The following is an 18,665-nucleotide window of genomic DNA, read 5'->3' on the forward strand; positions in this document are numbered from 1 at the left end:
AGAGCGCAACCCGGCGTCAGAGGTCGTCGTGACCCTCCCTAGAAAGTTGTGAAGGATGCTCATGCCAATTTCAACAGACTACGGACTAAGCCCGTGCCCACTTTGGATAATGTGGTTGCACGAATTAAAGTTGGGATGGCGAACACTTATACGCAGTGCTCCTTTGAAAAACAAAACCCACACACTTCCATTGTTTACCAACAAACCACCATATTTCTCCGAACAACCTTGTTCAAAACCTTTGCTTTTCCATCGAAAACATACACTTGGGTAGAGTTAACTTACCCAAGGTTTTCGTAAGCATTTACAACAAGGTAAGCCTTGAGGGGTTCCCAACCTATAGTTTCATGAGTTGAACTAATATTGCACTATGGCCGAGATGAGAGTCATCACGCCATAGATGGTGTGAAAGGGGGTAATGGAGTGGATCATACTTGCTTAAGGTAAGCATGTATTAAGACAACACAAGGAGGAATGTATTCTCAGATTTGAGGGGCTAATCATCAAACTTAGCTAATCAAGTATCACTATCTGACATACTCTCCCATGGGGTACACGGCATACTCCTCTCAAGTTGAGAATACACCAAGATCATGACATTGATACCTTTATACAACAAAGGGAGTGGGTGTGGTGTAAGTCACTATCTTGGAATGAGACATGCTCATGTTGAGCATACAAGATAACCAAGAGGAATAGCATGACCACGATGCCATGCATACCAAAATCACAAGGACAATAACGGGGTATCACCACTAGGGAGTACTCCACTAGCAACCACACATAGACAACAAATATAGAGAGAATAACACACATAGAATCAAGGTGCTTTGGGGATCAACAAACGACACCCGACTAGACACCAAATCAGAGATCAAAGATGGCTTGCCTTGGTTGGCTTGTCCCTGGTCTTCCTCAAATCCTTCTCCAAATTCCTCCCCTTCGACTTCTCCCTCGTTCGTATATAGCGTCGCAAAAGTAAACGATGCATACAATCAATAAGTAACTTATGAACCAAGGGTAAATAAATAAAATATGAAAATATGCAGGGGAGTTGTTTGGCAGTAACAAATTATGGTTGGGCCATTTTGATAAAAGAAAAGTAACAAGGTTTAATTAAAACAATCAAACTTTAATCCTATCATTGCATGTGACACACATACAATCATAACCAGAGACAAAATATCATGAACAGAGACTACTGGTATTTTTCCTAGATGCACAGTAACAAAACAAAACCAACACAATTGGATTCATTCAAAAATATTTATTTTTCAATTTTAGGAATTAGGAATACTAACCAGAATACTGTGTTCATGTTTTATTTATTAAAAATCGTACAAAAAAACCTAAAAATATGAGTCCAGTGGCATCTTATAGATATTTTCAAACTGGTTCTTTTTTTTGAGAAAATTCAAACTGGTTCTAATGCAATTGGAATCACATCAATCGGAGCTACCAAACTAATTTTATTAGCAAAACAGTACACTGGCAGATTTCAATTTTTATTTTCTGTTTTATCAAAATTTAAACAAATATTTGGGCGGGAATGCTCTGGGCCGTGCGGGTGTTGCCAAGATGGGCCGGCCCAATGGGGCTCTCCGGTGGTTGGAGAAAAAGAAGAAAAAGAAAAAGGGTTGGGTCCCGTGGCGGGCTAGGCCGACGGACGTGGCCATGCACGCCGACGTGGCCGTGCATGCGCCATGCGCCCGTCCGATCTGGATCCGACGGTCCAGATCCGGCGCGTGCTCGACGTCTGCGGCGCTCGCCGGCGCAGGAGAAGAAAGGGGCGGCGCGGCAGCTTACCAACGGTCAACGGTGACTCGGTGGCATGCAGACGTGAAGACGGCGGGGTCGTGCGGCTCGTGGTCGTCCAGGTGGCGCTCGGACACGTCGTCGTCGCCTCGTTCCGCGGCGTCTGCATCATGGGCTTCGTCGGAGCATCGTCGTCGTCGTTGCCTCGCTGCAGATCTGCGCGGCAGGGGCAAGGGAAAAGAGTTAGGGTTGCAGGGGACGGTGTTGGCGACGAGAGAAAAGGGAGGGAGGCGTCGCTGGCGTCGCGGCGGTGACCACCTGCGCGTCACCCGCGCGGTGACCGCGGTGAGTGTCTCGGGCGGCGACAGCAGCGGCTCGAGCTGCTGCTCGAGCAGCCAGGCGAGAAGTGGAGCAGCCTAACGGCGTGGTGAGTGGGGAGCTGAAGGGAGAGGGGTGGCGCTCGGGCGGGTTTTATAGGCGGAGAGGGAGGGGGTAGTGGAGTGGGCGGTGCGGGTGGCCAACGGGCGCGCGAGGGCTGGCGTCACCAGCCGGCCCCACGGTGATGTCGCCCTGGTGGCGTCAGCAAGGGGAGGGAGTCGAGGAGGCGCGCGGCAGACGAGGGTGATGGCGCATCGAGCGAGGCTCCGCGCCATCATGTCCCTACCAGCATGGCGTGTGCGTGCGTTTTAGGGCTAGGGTTTTGGCGCGGGAGAGGGGGTGCTGGTGGGGTTTGGGCCAGAGAAGGAAGAGGTGGAAGGGGCCAGGGTTGGGCCAGGGCAAGAGAGGGAGTGGTGGCAACGACCTCGGCCCAATCCAGGGAAGAAAAGAGAGAGAGAGAGAGAGAGAGAGAGAGAGAGAGAGAGAGAGGAGAAGAGAAAAGAGAGGGGGAGGTTCCCCTCCTCTTTGCCTCTCGGCCAATCTCCAAGAGGGAAAAGGAGAAAAGGAAAAAAAAGGGGGCAGGGGTGAAAAGAAAGAAGGGAGCCATGCCAAGTGCATGTGCCAAGTTTTGGTACCAGGTGCATTAGCACATGTGTTGAAGAAAATAAATGGATAAATAAGGGGGTGTTGGTGTTGGTGGTGTAACCCTAGGTGATGAGGTGGCATCAACCAAAGAATAGAGGGGTGTGTTCACTCTTATCAAGATGGTGATGATCAACAAGAAGAACTTGGGTTTTTATAAGTGAAGAGAAATAATTAAGGAAGTTGTCACATACATAAAAGGGCAAACCCTAATGATTCTATGTGAGGTACTAATATAACACTCAAGGTTATTTTCCAAAGTTAAACTCTTAGTGAAAATTTTAAATCTAGACCAAGCATGAAACACAATTAAGTGCTCTCACAAACATAAAATTAAAGTTTTTGTTGGTTCAAAATTTTAAGCAAGAGGAAAAATGCAGGTTCTGAAAAATGGGGTATTACAAGAACATCTTCCGGTACTGCGCTACTATGATCTATGAGAGAAGGTTCATTAACCTCGTCGAGTTGTACTTTCCTTCCAGTCACTTCTTTAGTGAGAAACTCCTTCTCAAGAAAGGCTCCGTTCTTGGCAACAAAGATTTTGCCTTCGGATCTGTGATAGAAAGTGTACCCAATTGTTTCTTTAGGGTATCCTATGAAGACGCATTTCTCCTCTTTGGGTTCTAGCTTGTCAGGTTGTAACTTCTTTACATAAGCTTCGCAACCCCAAACTTTAAGTAACAACAACTTAGGTTTCTTCCCAAACCATGATTCATACGGTGTCGTTTCAATGGATTTAGATGGTGCCCTATTTAAAATGAATGCGGTTGTCTCTAATGCATAACCCCAAAACGATAACGGTAAATCAGTAAGAGACATCATAGAACGAACCATATCTAAGAGAGTTCGATTACGACGTTCGGACACACCATTGCGCTGTGGTGTTCCCGCCGGTGTCAACTGTGAAAGTATTCCGCATTTCTTTAAATGCATGCCAAACTCATAACTCATATATTCGCCTCCGCGATCAGAACGCAGAAATTCAATCTTCTTGTTACGTTGATTTTCTACTTCACTTTGAAATTCCTTAAACTTCTCGAAAGTTTCGGACTTATGTTTCATGAAGGAAATATACCCATATCTATTCAGATCATCTGTGAAGGTTAGAACATAACGATAACCACCGCGAGATGCTACACTAATTGGTCCGCACACATCGGTATGTATGATTTCCAATAAGTCTGTAGCTCGCTCCATTGTACCAGAGAATGGAGTCCTAGTCATTTTTCCCATTAGACATGCTTCGCATCTATCAAGTGACTCAAAGTCAAGTGACTCAAGAAGTCCATCGGAATGGAGTTTCTTCATGCGCTTCACTCCAATATGACCAAGACGACAGTGCCACATATAAGTAGAATTATCATTCAATTTAATTCGCTTAGCATCAATGTTATGAACAAGTGTATCACTACTATCGAGATTTAACAAGAATAAACCATTTATCTCAGGCACATGACCATAAAAGATATTATTCATATAAATAGAACAACTATTATTCTCTGACTTAAATGAATAACCGTCTTGCATTAAACAAGATCCAGAAAGAATGTTCATGCTCAACGCATGCACCAAATAACAATTATTAAGGTTTAAAACTAATCCCGAAGGTAGATGTAGAGGGAGCGTGCCGACGGCGATCACATCGACCTTGGATCCATTTCCAACGCGCATCGTCACCTCGTCCCTCGGTAGGCTTTGTTTATTCCGTAGTTCCTGTTTCGAGTTACAAATGTGAGCAACCGAACCAGTATCAAATACCCAGGCACTACTACGAGAACCAGTAAGATAGACATCAATAACATGTATATCAAATATACCTTTCTTCTTGACAAGGCCGCTCTTCAGATCAGCCATGTACTTGGGGAAATTATGCTTCCAGTGCCCTTTCTCCTTGCAGTAATAGCACACAGTATCAGGTTTAGGGCCAGCCTTAGGCTTCTCAGGAGGCGCATCAACTTTTTTGCCGCCCTTCTTGAAGTTGTCCTTCTTAGGTTTGCCTTGCTTCTTGAAACTTGTGGTCTTGTTGATCATCAACACTTGGTTCTCTTTTCGTATCTCTACCTCAGCAGATTTCAGCATGGTGAAGAGTTCAGGTAACTCTTTGTTCATGTCATGCATGTTGTAGTTCATCACAAAGTTCTTGTAACTAGGTGGCAGTGATTGGAGTACACGATGAATACCCGACTGGTTAGGAATCACTATCCCCAAGTTACTGAGCTTCTTCTCATGCCCGGACATAGCGAGCACGTGCTCACTAACGGAGCTACCGTCTCCCATCATACAGCCAAAGAAGTGTTCGGAGGCCTCATAGCTTTCCATGGCCGCATGAGTTTCAAAGATAGCTTTTAGATCATGGACCAACTCATAAGGGTCGTGGTGCTAAAAACGCTTTTGGAGCTCCGCCTCTAGGCTGCACAGGATGGCACACTGAACTTGAGAGTACCGAGTTACCCGAGTCTCGTAAACATTCTTTACATCCTCAGATACTGCAGGTGGTGGTGGGGGACCTAGCGGTGCTTCGAGCACAAATTGCAGATTTCCACCACTGAGGAAAATCCTCACATGAAGGAACTAGTCGGTGAAGTTGCTACCATTTCTTTTAAGCTTTTCTTTCTCTAGGAACAGGTTAAAATTGATGGAGGGGGACGCCATGATCTACAACATATTTGCAAAGAGTTTAGACCAAGTTTATTATAAATTGAGTTCAAATTTTAATTCTTAAATTAACTAGGTGAACTCCCACTCAAAACAACATCCCTCGCATTGTCTTAGTGATCACACGAACCAAATCCACTACACCAATTCCGATCATCACGAGAAAAGATGTAGCTTCAAAGGCGAACACTCAAAGTGTTCATCATATCATTCATATGACTCATGCTCTACCTTTCGGTATCCCGTGTTCCGAGACCATGTTTGTACATGCTAGTCTCGTCAAGGCAACCTTAGTATCCGCGTGTGCAAAACTGGCTTGCACTCGTTGTATGCACATATAGAATCTATCACACCCGATCATCACGTGATGCTTCGAAACGACAAGTCTTAGCAACAGTGCATACTAAGGATGAACACTTTATTATCTTGATATTTTAGTGAGAGGGATCATCTTATAATGCTACCGTCGTGATCTAAGCAATACAAGATGCATAAAAGGATTAACATCACATGCAATTCATATGTGATATGATATGGCCCTTTTGTCTTTGCGCCTTTGATCTTCATCTCCAAAGTACGGACATGATCTCCATCATCAACGGGCATGATCTCCATCATCGTCGGCGTAGCATCAAGGTCAATGGCGCCGTCTTCATGGTTGTTCTCCCATGTAGCAACTATTACAACTACTTTGAAATAATACCTCAACATGAAATATAAAGACAACCATAAGGCTCCTGCCAGTTGCCACAATACAATAATGATCATCTCATACATATTCATCATCACATCATGGCCATATCACATCACCAAACCCTGCAAAAACTAGTTAGATGCCTCTAATTTGGTTTGCATATTTTACGTGGTTTAGGATTTTCGAGTAAGATCCAATCTACCTACGAACATGAACCACAACAGTGATACTAGTATTGTCAATAGAAAGAGTAGATTGAATCTTCACTATGGTGGGAGAGACAGACACCCGCAAAGCCACTTATGCAATACAAGTTGCATGTCAAGCGTGGAGAAAATCTCATGAACACGGTCATGTAAAGTTAGCCCGAGCCGCTTCATCCCACCATCCTGCAGGATGCAAAGTACACGAACTAAAGACAACAAAAACATCAACGCCCACAAAAACATTGTGTTCTACTCGTGCAACCAATCTATGCATAGACACGGCTCTGATACCACTGATGGGATTCGTAGCATAGAAAACAAAAAAATTCCTATCACAAGAACGAATAACAAGTCAAGATCCAATCTAGAAGATGGTAGCAACGAGAAGATCATGAGACTAACCCTCGAATATTTCCAAAGCCTACGAGATTAGATCTCGTTGTTGTTGTAGTCGATCACTTGCCGCTTTCAAAAGCGCGTAGACGATCTTGACGGTGCCACAGTCGGGCAGCACCTCCGTACTCGGTCACACGTTCGGTGTTGATGACGACGTCCTTCTCCCCGTTCCACCAGCGGAAGTAGTAGATCCTCCTCGGAATCCTAACAGCACGACGGCGTGGTGTCGGTGGCGGTGGAGATCTCCGGCAGGGCTTCGCCTAAGCTCTACGGGAGAAGTTGGATGAGGGAGGCGGCTAGGGTTTGGGGAGAGGGGGTGCTGGCCTGGCAGCCCTTGGGGGGTGCGGCTGGATTGTTATGTCCGGCCCCCTCCCTCTCCTCCTCATTATATAGGTGGAATCCCTAAGGCTTGCCCAAAGGTTCGAATAAGACCCAAATTCAAAACCTTCCATATGGACGAAACCTAGGGGGACAGGGACTCCTCCCTTTCCCCCCTTGTTGGCCGGCCAAGAAGGTGGAGTACACCATGGACTCCACCCTCCCACTTGGTTGGCTAATTAGGGTTGGTGGAGTCCAACCGGGACTCCACCTTCCATGGTGATTTCTTTCGGAAGGTTCTAGAACATTCTAGCGCCTTCCATAAATGCACCGGATAATTTCCAAACTTGGAAAATGACTTCCTATATATGAATCTTATTCTCCGGACCATTCCGGACCTCCTCGTGATGTCCTGGATCCCATCCGAGACTCCGAACAAAATTCGAACTCCATTCCATATTCCATATCTACTTAAAATGACATCAAACCTTAAGTGTGTCACCCTACGGTTCGTGAACTATGTAGACATGGTCGAGACTCCTCTCCGACCAATAACCAATAGCGGGATCTGGAGATCCATAATGGCTCCCACATATTCAACGATAACTTAGTGATCGATTGAACCATTTACATACGATACCGACTCCCTTTGTCACGCGATATTTTACTTGTCCGAGGTTTGATCATCGGTATCTCCATACCTTGTTCAACCTCGTCACCGACAAGTACTCTTTACTCGTACCGTGGCATATCATCTCTTGTGAACTAGTCACATGCTTGCAAGCTAATCAGACGACATTCCACCGAGAGGGCCCAGAGTATATCTATCCGTCATCGGGATGGACAAATCCCACTCTTGATCCATATGCCTCAACTCATACTTTCCTAATATTTAATCTCATCTTTATAACCACCCATTTATGCAGTGGTGTTTGATGTAATCAAAGTACCCTTCCGGTATAAGTGATTTACATGATCTCATGGTCGAAGGACTAGGTAACTATGTATCGGAAGCTTATAGCAAATTGAACTTAATGATGTGATTTTATGCTACACTTATTTGGGTGTGTGTCCATTATATCATTCATCCAATGATATAACCTTATTATTAATAACATCCAATGTTCATGATCATGAAACCATGATCATCTATTAATCAACAAGCTAGTTATACAAGAGGCTTACTAGGGACTCCTTGTTGTTTACATAACACATGTATCAATGTTTCGGTTAATACAATTATAGCATGGTATGCAAACATTTATCATAAACACAAAGATATATAATAACCACTTTATTATTGCCTCTTGGGCATATCTCCAACAGAAACATGACATCTGACCGGTCCCAATAGGACGACGAGAGGAACCAGTGCACAGAGCGGACGTCCGACAACCGGAGTACAGTAGTAGCCAACTAAGTTTAGATATAATGAAAAAACTGAGATAAATATATGAGGGAGCACTTCCCAAAACCCTAGAACTTATTCATTGCAGCCTTACTGTAGCATCAAGCATAAGCCCCGTAGAACTCAACATATATAGGTCCCGTCATGGAGTAGTCGACGAATTGCTTCTTCTGGATCCTGGTTGAAAAGGAACTTACCTGCCAAGTTCGCTCTGACATGGAGGTTCTAGAGATCTCTTGTAGAGGATCTTTTGTGATGAGGTAATATGGTTGGACACCTTTAGATCCAAGATGTTTTTGTTGTCACTCTGTTGGGTGTAGTGTCCATGGAACCGTTTTCTGAGAGTGTTATACCAATAAATTGTATACTACAACATGCAGTAGTGTGCGCAGTTACTATAGTTGGTTCCTATTTTACCTAATTAATTAACTTGTGAATGAGAGTTCAGGTTGTCAAATATTGTGACCCCGCTTCGAGTATCCAAATGCTTGACATGTCTTTGTTTTTCTGCAGGGATCCCATGCCCCCTATCCTCGCCGAGCTTCCCTGCCCCCACCATGTCTCTCTTCATCGTGTGTGGTGGCCAGAAGGCCCGCTTTACTGGAGGTACCTTTGCTCATTATTAACTTCTCTTGCAAGGATCACATTTGCACCGTTTCTCAATTTTCCAAGAGTTTGAATGTGAATCATTAAGCTTGGTGATTCAACATGCATTTCTATGCAGTATGATATTATCTAAACGATTGTTCTTTGATTTACCACATTATTGGTGCGAATAATCCTGATAACTTATCATCTAATTTGCAGTGGACAATAATACATTGGTGGCTAGCTTTTTCTACAGCGCATTTTAACCCTGGTACTTCTGTGAGTTGCGTCACTTTGGCAAGGACAGATGGATCCTTCCACTTGGGCAAAGATGTCACAATGTATCTGTGTAAAGATATAGATCTTTGGTACGAACTGCGCATTTTTCAGCATTTTGTATTTGTATGTATTTTGATATGCCACATTGTAAGGCCTAGATTGGATTGTTCAGTTGAAAATTCATGTATTTTCCGCTTTCAACTACCATGCTCAAGCCTTATGGGCGTATCCATGTGCATGAGACTGCAGCTAAAGGTGACTAGTTCTCTGGCTGCTATGAGTCAAATGAAGATGAGGCAATCAATTGAAACTTTGAGGACTTCGACTATGACTCTAACTGATTGTCCTTTGTGTTTGTTGTTTCATCTCAGGCTATATGTGTAATATATACATATTGTGAAAACGACTAGGTTATATGAGTATTCCGAAATAACATTTTATCCATTATTTGTATAAATGCTAACATAGCGTTTTTCTTAGCTTATTATCAAGTGTATTACAAAATGACCATCAGTGCGGAATATCGGGGCCGTGGTCAAGGCGCGCATCAAAATCTAGTAATCATCATAACTCATAGCCTAGCTAAATTGAATAGGCTGTTTCTGGTAGCGCACAATCTAGTGTTAGCACGGACGCGTGCCGAACTGTACACTGATCTCCTTGCAAAATGCAAGAAGAATGATACACTTGTACGTTTAATATTTAAAGCAAACCATAGGAACTTCCTGAAGGAACATAAACACGAAAGATGATGATGATGATTTGCTTCAACAAAATGATCATGATCAAGTAAAATGCCGGTCCAATGCATACGGTTGGTGGCGGGCACTTTTGAGTGAGCATTTGAAATCGCCTGGAACAATGGCAGACTTTACCTGGAACAATCGGGGACTTCACGAAGATCCTAAAAAAAAGGTCAAGCAGTGCATGCGACATGGTACCAACTCAGGGTTATTATATGTATGTCGCGCGCCGTCGCAGTCTGTTTACATCGTTAGGGAAAGCTCTCACGCTATTGGGTCATTACTACTAGAGTAGAAAGTAGTAGCACGTGTGGGTATGTGTGTATATATATAGGACATTCAAGAGCTTATAGTGTAGTAACTAGTACTGGCTTGTTTATTCGATCTGCCGATCGAGGAATTGGGAGATGGAGCCGGCGGCAGCCATGATCGTGCTGGCTCTCTGCGCGGCCGTAGCGATGGCCGGGGCGCGCGCGGCGGTCGTGGAGCACACCTTCAATGTAAACTTCTGGTACCCAATATATAGCTGCTTGATATATAGTGTGGCATAACAGTTGCAGCTGGATGGTGTTTCATCTTGATTATTTCAGGTGGGCGCCACGAACATGTCTCAGCTTTGCACGGAGAGTGTGATATACACGGCCAACAAGCAGTTGCCCGGACCGACCATAGAGGCCAACGAAGGCGATACAGTGGTCGTCCACGTTGTGAACGAATCGCCGTACTCGTTATCAGTGCACTGGCAAGTTTCAAAGCTTCATCATCCTGCTTGCAAATTAGCTCGCGTCTAATTATTCTTTCGTTAATTGCAGGCACGGCATATTTCAGTTGCTGAATGGCTGGGCCGACGGGGCGTACCTGATAACGGACTGCTCCATACAGCCTTCTGGCAACTTCACTTACCAGTTTAACATTACGGGCCAGGAGGGCACCCTGTGGTGGCACGCCCATTCCTCGCTCCTCCGAGCCACCATCTATGGCGCCCTCATCATAAAGCCCAGAAATGGCACCGCTGGCTACCCCTTCACGGCGCCGTATGGAGAAATCCCAATTGTATTCGGTATGATGCATCCTAAATTCCTAATTCCTAACTTGATAAACATGTATATAAATGTTTATTTCAAAAAAGAGAGTAAGACTACGACCTCTGCATCAATTAATGCAGACATACTATTTTGTTAAAAAGTTCAGTATCCAGAAGAATATAACATCTCAAGAATCACATAAGATTGAAATATTTATTAACCAACGAAAATAGAAGTAGTAGCATATAGCAACTATGCATGCCGCTAATATGATGTCAACCAGCCTGGCTAAAAATACTTTCAACTACCGTCATAAGCTCTCACTTATACGGTTGAAGGAGAAAAAACCACAATTGTATGCAATGAGTGAACATGTAGCAACCTGCAAACTACTGAAAGAACTGGCTTTGTTAAAAAATATATTGTTCCTGCAATTACCATGAAATGTTTGCGTACAATTCTTTGACAGGTGAGTGGTGGAACAAAAATGTGAACGATGTGGAGATTGATGGGCACTTGACCGGCCTAGGACCGGCTATTTCGGACGCGCTCACCATCAACGGCATGCCAGGGGACCACACTTCCTGCAAAGGTGCAACGCCGCGGATCTAGCTTACAATTTACAAGTGAAATTGAACACAACTCAAATCGTAACCTGCTGAAACCGCGAGCATATACTAGGTGCCGGTGTCTATGAAGTACAGGTAGCATCCAACAAGACCTACCTCCTCCGCATCGTCAACGCTGCTCTCAATGTCGAGCTCTTCTTCAAGGTGGCCCGCCACAACTTCACTGTGGTGGCCGTCGATGCGAGCTACACCGACCCCTACACCACTGACGTCATCGCCATCGCACCGGGGCAGACGGTGGATGCCCTCATGACCACCTTGGCGCCTCCGAGACTGTACTACATGGCGGCCACCGTGTTCGACAGCAATACTGCCTCGATCCCCTTCAACAACGGCACCGCCACCGGCATTATCAAGTACGAAGGAGCACCGAACGAAACCATTGCCTCCATGCCATCCATGCCGGCCCACAATGACGTGGTTACCGCCAACAACTTCTACTGGTCTCTCACCGGCTTGGCTCGATCGGACGACCCAGCCGTGCCAACAGCTGTGAACCATAGCATGGTTGTCGAGTTCGGTTTGGACCAGGAGCCATGCGCACCGGACCAGACGAAATGCAAGGGGTACGCGCTCGTGGCGTTCATGAATGGGTACTCGTTCCAGCTCCCGAAGAAGGTGTCGCTTCTCAATGCGCTCTTCGATGATCTAACGGATGTGTACTCGGAGGACTTCCCGATGTCCCCGCCGTCATTGCCGACGATCAGGAAGGCGACGTCCGTAAAGAAGGTGATGTACAACGACGTGGTGGAGGTGGTGCTGCAGAGCAAGAAGTACAAAAGCAAAGTTGGCACGGAGAACCACCCGATACACCTCCACGGGTACAACTTCTTCGTGTTGGCCCAGGGGCTCGGGCGCTATGACCCGACGGAGAGGAGCACATTCAACCTCGTGAACCCGCAGGTGCGCAACACGGTCGCCGTGCCAGGCGGCGGATGGGCTGTGATACGGTTCAAGGCAAATAATCCAGGTGAGCCTTCCATCCATTATTTCATGAAATTAATGCAAAGTTATGGTTAGTAACTGAACCTAGTGCGATGATTGTTTTGTGCAGGTATGTGGTTCATGCACTGTCACTTGGATGCTCACGTGCCCTTGGGGCTGGGAATGGTATTTGAGGTGCTTGACGGTCCGGCCCCCAATATACTTCCTCCGCCTCCCGATGGCTACCCGAAATGCTACTGAGCGCAACCCTATTGTATACTCCTAGTTGTGCGGTTATTTGTCTGTCTAGTTGTGTGAGCGTGTCTAATTTGATACATCTGTTGAAAGCTTTGTACATTCCTCAAAGCTTTCAATCGATTCTGAATAAATCCCCTCTTATTGGATAAATCTCGTGTTTAATCTCGCCGTTGACAATATGGATAAAATCAATGCTATGCTCAACATGATCATGATCAACAATGTGAAGCTCACCGAAGCCCATCTTATTGGACATACATATGTTTCTTGTTCAGAGGCACAGAAAAATGTCGCTAATTCAAGGAAAAGTGTCGGCAATGCTATTTGGAGGCGGAAATATGCTACATTTAGTGGTGTCAAGGAATATCATTGTCGTCACTTTTTCAAAACTGCCTCAAAATGTACATGTTTAGGCACTTCAAAAACTGCCTCTATTTTCTTTTAGCGACACTTTTCTAAAAATGCCTTTGATTTTAGTCTGAGGCACTTTTCAGGTCCGCCTCTAGTTTCATTTTGGGGAACTTCTTCTAAAAAGCCTTTGATTATAATTTCAGGCAGATTTGAATAGTACCTATGTATACTAGTAATAGCAGTACAAAAAGTTCTTCCAAAAAATAGAGGCACTTTTTTAGTTTTTGTTTAGAGGCAGTCTTCAATATGCAAGACTTCAGTAAATAATGCCGGCAACAAAATTTCCATACTCGGTTCAAAAAGCCTGAATTACTACAACATACAAACAACACTCACACTAGTACTTCATAGATCTTAAAATTACAGTGAATTCCAAAAATTAATTACAATGACAGGAATAGTGGTATATTCTCTAATAACATACTTCCTTAGGTCGAAATACCTATCGCCATTTCTGTAGTATGTTCAATTTGCAAAATCAGCCAGAATCGATGTACCCATGTGACTGCCAAAGTACCGAAAGCATAATTAGCAACATATAGAGGAATGAAGCACTACACCAACTAGAATGTGCTAGCTGCTGTTGATTTCGATGCCAAGTTCACTTATGTGCTAGCTGGTTGGCAAACAACATCCCATGATGCAAACATTCTTAATGATAGTCTGTCCGGACCAGGTGTCGTACAACTCTATGATGGTATGTTCTACCTAGGATATGCAGATTATGCTTGTCAGCTAGGTATCCTACCGCCCTTCAGAAAAATAGGGTATCATCTGAATGAGTTCTCTCCAAGGAACATACCACAAAATGCAGATGAGTTGGTCAATCTTAGACACTCTAGCTTCAAGGTCACCATCGAGAGGGCTTTTTTTGCATTACAAAATAGGTTCAAAATCCTTGACTAGAAGCCACTCCACATTTTTCCCACTCAAGTAAAGCTTGTTCTTCCATGTTGCATCCTTCACAACTAAATCATGGGGTGGGCCTCGATGAGCATGTCCCAGATGATCTTGATGTTACTCCTAATGATGTTGAGAGGATGGTCATGGTGTCGAACAGGGTGACACCCAAGCTTGGAAGAACAAGAGGAATGAGCGGGACGAGGAAATGTGGGTGGTAGAAATGAAGTCTACGGCTGAGAAGGAAGCAAAAGAGTCAAAAAGAATAAGAAGGTTTCCACACACCTTGGTCGCCATTGATGAACCACCACTAGTATGTAATGATAAATTGATATTCTTAGGTAGCTCGGGCTCGGTTTACATGCTCGTAGTCGCGATGAACTGATAAACTACTAGTCTATGTCTGTGATGAACTGATTAGCTTCTAGTGGATGTGTAGTTCATTACTACTCGTTGTGTTGATGATGGTGTGCTTTGTGTGATGGTGGTGTGGTATGTTTAGGGTCACCATTAAAGAGAAGATGTGGCCACAAACATAGATTGCACACCACCAAGCATACCAGTTTGCATCATCATACCATTTTGTGCATTGGCACCACCAACCAATCACCAACCACAAAAATAACCAAATGATTCGGCCGGGTTACCAAACAAAGTCCACATCATGGTTTTTGCCTCATTTCCTCGTGGCCATGCGCCAGGAAGCCCCAAAAGCGATGTGGGCTACCAATCACGACCTTAACCACACGTGGGTGTGATCTTGCTATATAGGCATAGCCGTATCAGGTGTGAGAGCGCCAATCTTTCCCAACGGATACTAACATGTGTTTCTGAACCAACTTATGTTCAGGTCATTATGAGGCAAGTGACACCCTGGCCTAGCATGGATCAAATACAAGGTTTGATGCTTTAGGGCGTGTTTGGTTACCTGGGCCTGATTTCTGCACCACTATGCCAGGGAGAAGAAACACACTTCGCGTTCCATGTGGGCCGCAATCCAGAAAAGGCCCATCGTTTGGTGTCCTGGGTTGCATCAGTTGGTACCAAGTGCATGTTTGTTTGAATGCCTGGGAAAAGTGTGCCATCTATTATCAGCCAAAGCACATGCATTTGCTTGCCATTTTGGACACACAGCTTTTGCTTCTCTTCACCACATTATAATATGGTAGCCTTACCATCACACAACAGCACACAAAAGCACACACACGATCATAAGCACACTACACATATATACACATGCAACATAGTAGTCATTATCTAATCCCTAGCTTCAGAGTGGTAAGACGCCTACTTAAACCTGAGGCTGACTACGGACGTCCAAAAGCAATGTTCAACATCCTGTAAAAGCCAACATTATAGGCATGTATATGCACAGAAAAAGGTGTTCAACAGCCTCCTAAGGCCAACACTACAACTAGAACTTCACAATAGCACAAAAGAGAACAAGCAGACAACCTTAATGGTGTGGATCTGCCCAAGGGCCCTAGCGATGCTTCTTGGAGCTCCAAATGCTCTCCACGGAGGTTTCTTTCCTGTACACTAGACCTGGAAGCCGTCGTCGACAGGGGTGAAGACTAGTGTTGTCTTCGGCCTTAAGCAGAGTCTTACTTGTGAACTTGCTCCAGGAATTGATGAAGCCAACTCGCTTAGACTTCCACTGGTGATGCACCTTGTGCTCGCAGTAGTCGCCCATGTACGATGCCACCTTCACAGGCGGCCCATTGTTCTTCAGATTGTATTTCTTGATGAGGAGCTGCTCCATGGCGGGCGGCACAGTCAGGGCAAGGAGGTAATGGCTCTCCAGCTTTACGAAGAACGCATGAAGCCTTTCCCTAGGACCATGCCCCAAGTTAGCAGGACGGCCAGCATGAACCCTAGGCTCGTAGACCTGGCAGTAGGCATCCATGAAGCCTTCATTGGGGTCCCGAATCTTCACCCGGACGACAATATCGCGTGCCTCCCCTATGGCCCATCCGGGAAGGTTTCTAGGAAGAACCAGTTTTGCAGATACAATGCAAATGAGAAGCGTGCGCTATAGTTGCCATGGTGAGCTCCAATGGCATGCTTGCCATTGGCATGCTGATTCTAACATCAGCATACCAATGAAAAGCTCTTCATCCACATGATAATGACAATCTAAACATCAGCATGCCAATGACAAGTTCTTCATCGGCATGCCATTCATCCTACTAATCATTGGCATGCTTGTCATTGCCATGCCGATGCACATTGGCAATGACAAGCATGCCATTCATCCTACTGATGATTGACATGCTTCTGACTAACATGCAATACACATTGACATCAATTGAATCTACATTAGCCTACATTGACATTAATCAGATCTACATTGACATCAATCAGATCCACAAACTGATATGGAAGGGATGGAGTACTTACAATGGGATGGAGCGCTAGTGGGCCCGTCATAGGAGGAGGCTGTGCACCAGCGCCAACATGTGCTCCACGAAGTCCCAACCCAAATCCCGGAGGAGGCGGCGACGGCACCGGAGCAGCGGTCGGAGGATGGGGCACTGATGGAGCGGAGGGTTGCCGACGTGTCTATAGTCGGCCGAAGGGCAGCGCGACCGGCGGCACGACATTGTGAGCACGCGGACATGGTTGGCCCCATGGCATCGGCGCATGCATCGAGGTAATGGGGAACCCAGGTGGAGGCTCCCTCTCCCGGTTGGAGCCTTCTACACCCGCCGCCATGGCCACCACCCTAGCGGAAGCAAACCCTAGGTTGAGGGGGAGAAAACCCCCAACACGGGATCCACTGATCGAATCCCGATGGCTGGTAGTGCGGCCACAGCCGCAATCCTCGTACCCATCCCGATGAGCCTCGAAGTGATGGTAGATGGCAGATTCGAGACCTGTACTTGACCGGGATCGATTGGCACCGCCGCATAGCGGTCGCCTGCCTCGTGCTCCCGGACCATGCGCAGCCGCGCAGAGTTCGGCTAGGTGACCGTCGGAGTGGCGGGATCCATCGGCGCTGGGGTCAAGGAGTCGAGGAGGCCATGGGCGGCGGTTGATGTGATGGTGATGCATGTAAAATGCATACATGAACTTTTTTCCTTTATCATATTGAATTCCCACATATTTGCAACATATATGATGATAATACCATGTTTTACATTGATTTATATGGATTTACCAATGATCCCCTTTATTTAGTTCATAACGCTGCAGAAAAGGAATTCCCTATTTTGTGTATTTTGCACTTTCAGATACCTATACGGAATTAAATTGATTTGGGATTTTTGGAGCGGCATTTTTCATCGGGAGAAGCACCCTGGAACCTGGAATCACACCTGGATGGGCCTGAGGCCCAAAAGAGACCAGGTGGCACGCCCAAACATGCAGGGCACGCCACCTGCACTATTTCGGCCGTCGGTCGTCCAAATCACGTGATCTTTTCGTCCACCGATGTATTTAGACCTAAAAATCAATATATATGGCCCCGAAGAGTTCTTCGGAGGAGAGCGCCGCAGAAAGATAGAAACACGAAAACGGAAGCAGCAACAGAGAAGATTGGAGGGGGAAACTCCACTAGGATCACCGCCGGAGGGATCTCCACCTTCTCCAACGTCTTCATCATCATCACCATGATCAAGGGAGAGTAGTCCACCTCTGGACTGCGGGTTTCTGGCAGTAGCTTGATCTATTTCTATCATGTTATTCATAGTTCTTAGTGCCATATGAGCTGCCTCACATGATTATGGCCATATTTGTAATACCAATGTGGTGGATTGAGATCTGATCGTATAATATGTAAGATGTATTGATAGATGCATATCATGTACCCCGCTCTTAAGTATTTATTCTGACCCAACATCTATGAAAAAGCGTGTGTGGGGTGATGTGTGTATTAGATGGAGTAGCATGGTTTTAATGATTGAATAGTGTCAACAAATTCATGATCTATTATGGCTTTGCCTTTTCTTTTCCTACCTCACTAGGGATAAAGTGAATGCATGTGTTATGTTCGTCACGTGCCAAAAGTGATGATCTTGTTTGGTCAAGGTAGCATATTTGATATTCAAACATCATGTCAAAGTACTTATGGCTATACTCTGTTAATTCTTAATACAAGATTGCATGAAGTTTTCCCTTTCTTGTGGAGTATAAGAGAGATGTGTTGCATCATCTCTATGTTAGGATGTGATTCCTATATGAATGTGTATCTTACTCATATTATTGTTTTGCATCCTCGCATCTTATTGATGAATTACTATTTGTCTACTACAACTTAAAAGAGAGAATAGTCAAGTGAACCCATGAACCCAGGTCCACTTTCTATCATAAGAAACACCTTTATATTGCTTTTATCTTGTTTTCTATTTGCTGCACCATTTTAATCCGAAAATACAAAAATATTTACTTTTTTTATTTCCCCGAGAGTTCGATTTAAACCTTTATATTGCTTTTATCTTGTTTTCTATTTTACTTA

General features: G+C 45.1%; 1 protein-coding gene across 1 annotated transcript; it reads left to right on the forward strand.

Annotated features, from left to right (window-relative positions):
• Positions 1-10,436: 10,436 nt before the first annotated feature.
• On the forward strand, positions 10,437-13,077 carry LOC127344438 (laccase-8). The gene is made up of 6 exons (XM_051370709.2): positions 10,437-10,562; positions 10,653-10,804; positions 10,875-11,122; positions 11,557-11,679; positions 11,769-12,686; positions 12,771-13,077. Exons 1-6 carry the CDS (start codon positions 10,470-10,472, stop codon positions 12,899-12,901), a joined length of 1,665 nt encoding a protein of 554 aa, XP_051226669.1. The 5' UTR covers positions 10,437-10,469; the 3' UTR covers positions 12,902-13,077.
• The last annotated feature ends 5,588 nt before the right edge of the window (positions 13,078-18,665 follow it).

The sequence above is a fragment of the Lolium perenne genome, chromosome 3 (assembly GCF_019359855.2).
Source record: "Lolium perenne isolate Kyuss_39 chromosome 3, Kyuss_2.0, whole genome shotgun sequence".
NCBI classification, from domain to species: Eukaryota; Viridiplantae; Streptophyta; class Magnoliopsida; order Poales; family Poaceae; genus Lolium; species Lolium perenne.

What these genes read in the sequence shown, in the direction of transcription:
- LOC127344438 (XM_051370709.2), top strand. Translation starts at nt 10,470, where the DNA reads ATGGAGCCGGCGGCAGCCATGATCGTGCTGGCTCTCTGCGCGGCCGTA. An exon ending in TCGTGGAGCACACCTTCAAT is followed by an intron (nt 10,563 to 10,652) that starts GTAAACTTCTGG and finishes TGATTATTTCAG; the next exon opens with GTGGGCGCCACGAACATGTC. An exon ending in GGACCACACTTCCTGCAAAG is followed by an intron (nt 11,680 to 11,768) that starts GTGCAACGCCGC and finishes AGCATATACTAG; the next exon opens with GTGCCGGTGTCTATGAAGTA.